The 2,040-nt window shown below is 30.3% G+C and overlaps 1 protein-coding gene across 1 annotated transcript in view; it reads right to left on the bottom strand.

The window, feature by feature from the left end:
* Positions 1-513: 513 nt before the first annotated feature.
* LOC106743171 overlaps positions 514-2,040 on the bottom strand; it is a 2,189-nt gene continuing 662 nt past the window's right edge. The window contains exons 2-5 of the mRNA XM_014616748.1: positions 1,695-1,782; positions 1,260-1,309; positions 811-931; positions 514-745 (exon numbers count right to left, since the gene is read on the bottom strand). Coding sequence (XP_014472234.1) covers positions 654-745; positions 811-931; positions 1,260-1,309; positions 1,695-1,782 — 351 coding nt within the window. The 3' untranslated portion in view covers positions 514-653. The remainder of the gene's footprint in view (positions 746-810; positions 932-1,259; positions 1,310-1,694; positions 1,783-2,040) is intronic.

Below are 2,040 nucleotides of genomic sequence, written 5' to 3'. Positions count from 1 at the left end.
TTTATTTTATTCAAAATATTCTAAATTTAACCAAATAGTTAAAATTATTTATTTATTTCCCTTCAATTACCTAAATCTAAATTCCCTTCTCAACGCTCATATGGTCCTATTCCAGGTAAAGAGATTATGTTCTTTCACCTAAATAAAGGACCACCTAACGTATGTTCTGTGATGGGACTAAATGGGCCTCTCCGGACCTTGACCTGATCTGCAGACTTACCAGTACGTTTATGACTCGCGAATGCGCGAGTAAGCGATATTAGTTGCGTACATCCTCTTCCAGGACGTAACATCCTCATGGCTATACATATTCTTAAGCTTATAAACTTTCGAATAATACCAAAAAAACCGTTTTTTTGAATCTTTAAGACTTTCAGACTTTAAGGAAACTTCCCTAAAACGAGTCATAAATGATGTCATCATATATATACATTTGATAATATGTTTATTGTCCCTTTCCATAAAAACATTGTTGTAGTCTTGCAGAATGTTTCTTTAGATGGACCACTTGGATAAATTTTATTATCAATTTTAGATTTGCATACATTTCAACACAAAACCTAATGTGTTATACAGAGGTAAAGTTATGCAGAGAAATGCGAAGAAAATGATATGAGCGATTCATATACTGAAAAAAATTCTGCAAATCCTTTTTATTTTAGCTTATCGAAGCTGGACACTATCGGAACATGGCATGTTGCAATTTTTATTGTCCGCTCCCGACCGGTGGATCCACTTTGATCCGCTGCAATCGACACTGAATTTAGTAATTTCAAATATTGTTTTTCAAAAGGCAACAAAATTCATTACCATCGTCGAAACATTTGTTAAGCATCTCTTGCGCCTTCTTCAATGTGCTCGGATCGGAGATAGCATCTTCCATACCTTGCACGGCTGCATCTCTTATGTATTCACCATTATCGTCAAGAAGCTGGAATAAATTATAACCCGATTTAATATATGTCGTATGTGAAGAACATAAATAGAAGAATTTTAATTTCTATTTTCTGTTAATCGTTAAAATGTAATTTATAAACAACTAATAAACTAATAATAACTAATAATAAAAATAATAATAACTAATAATATAAAGCAATAATTGCTTTCAGTATATTATTGTGTTATATGTAAAATAGTTTCTTCATAATTATCTCCTTTCTTCATAGTTTTTTTATAGTTAACTTTTGTTACGTACAATTTATTAATACACTTAAGGCTCTTCTGTCAATTGTGTACATTAAATATAGAAATAAATATACTTTGCCATTCCTATCCATCGCGCATAAAAGTGCTTCGGCAGATAGTGAGGCTGTAAAGCACGAATAATAAATGCGATTGCTGAATTATGAATTTTCGAATTTCGTTTGGATATTGTAATAATGTTGTTTTCTTCGTCATAATCGCGAAATTCTTGAACGCAGCTTCCAAACAAACACAAATGATTATATGCAATACAGAAAAATGACTTTTATTTAAGGAAAAAGTAAGAAACATCTCGAATTTTAATTTAGGTCTTTTCCGAATGTTCTATATATCTAAAGATGTTTCTGCGACGTCTTATAATGTCTTAATGTTGTATCATTATTTCATTAATGAAATTATTGTTATAAGTGAGTTATAATTATTGTTTGAAATGAAACCTATTTTCTTTTTTGTGTCATGTTTCTTTTGATGTTCTGAATTTTAATACTCACACGTAGATGCACCTAATTTTTCATTACATTTCAATAAATTGTCACTAAACTTTCGAAGTCGCACAGGGTCTAGACTGTAAACCATCGTCTGAAAGGATTGATCATATCCAAGTATATAGAAATTATTTAAATTAATAATTAAGTGCAATCGCGGTATCTGTTACCTTGAAACGTATGTTTTATCTGCAAGATGTAGCAAGTTTCACGATTATTATTATTTGTTTTCAACAAAAACAAAAAATTTCATTACAGAATGTGGTTAGAAAAAGTTTCTCTCCTATTACATTATTATTTAGTACATACATAACATTTGTCTTTTCGCGTGTAATATCAAAAAAGGTTATTT

The sequence above is a fragment of the Dinoponera quadriceps genome, unplaced genomic scaffold, assembly GCF_001313825.1.
Source record: "Dinoponera quadriceps isolate SergipeBrazil2010 unplaced genomic scaffold, ASM131382v1 scaffold1086, whole genome shotgun sequence".
Lineage (NCBI taxonomy): Eukaryota > Metazoa > Arthropoda > Insecta > Hymenoptera > Formicidae > Dinoponera > Dinoponera quadriceps.
Note: the sequence above shows the minus strand (reverse complement) of the source record. Positions and strands in the feature narration are given on the sequence as shown.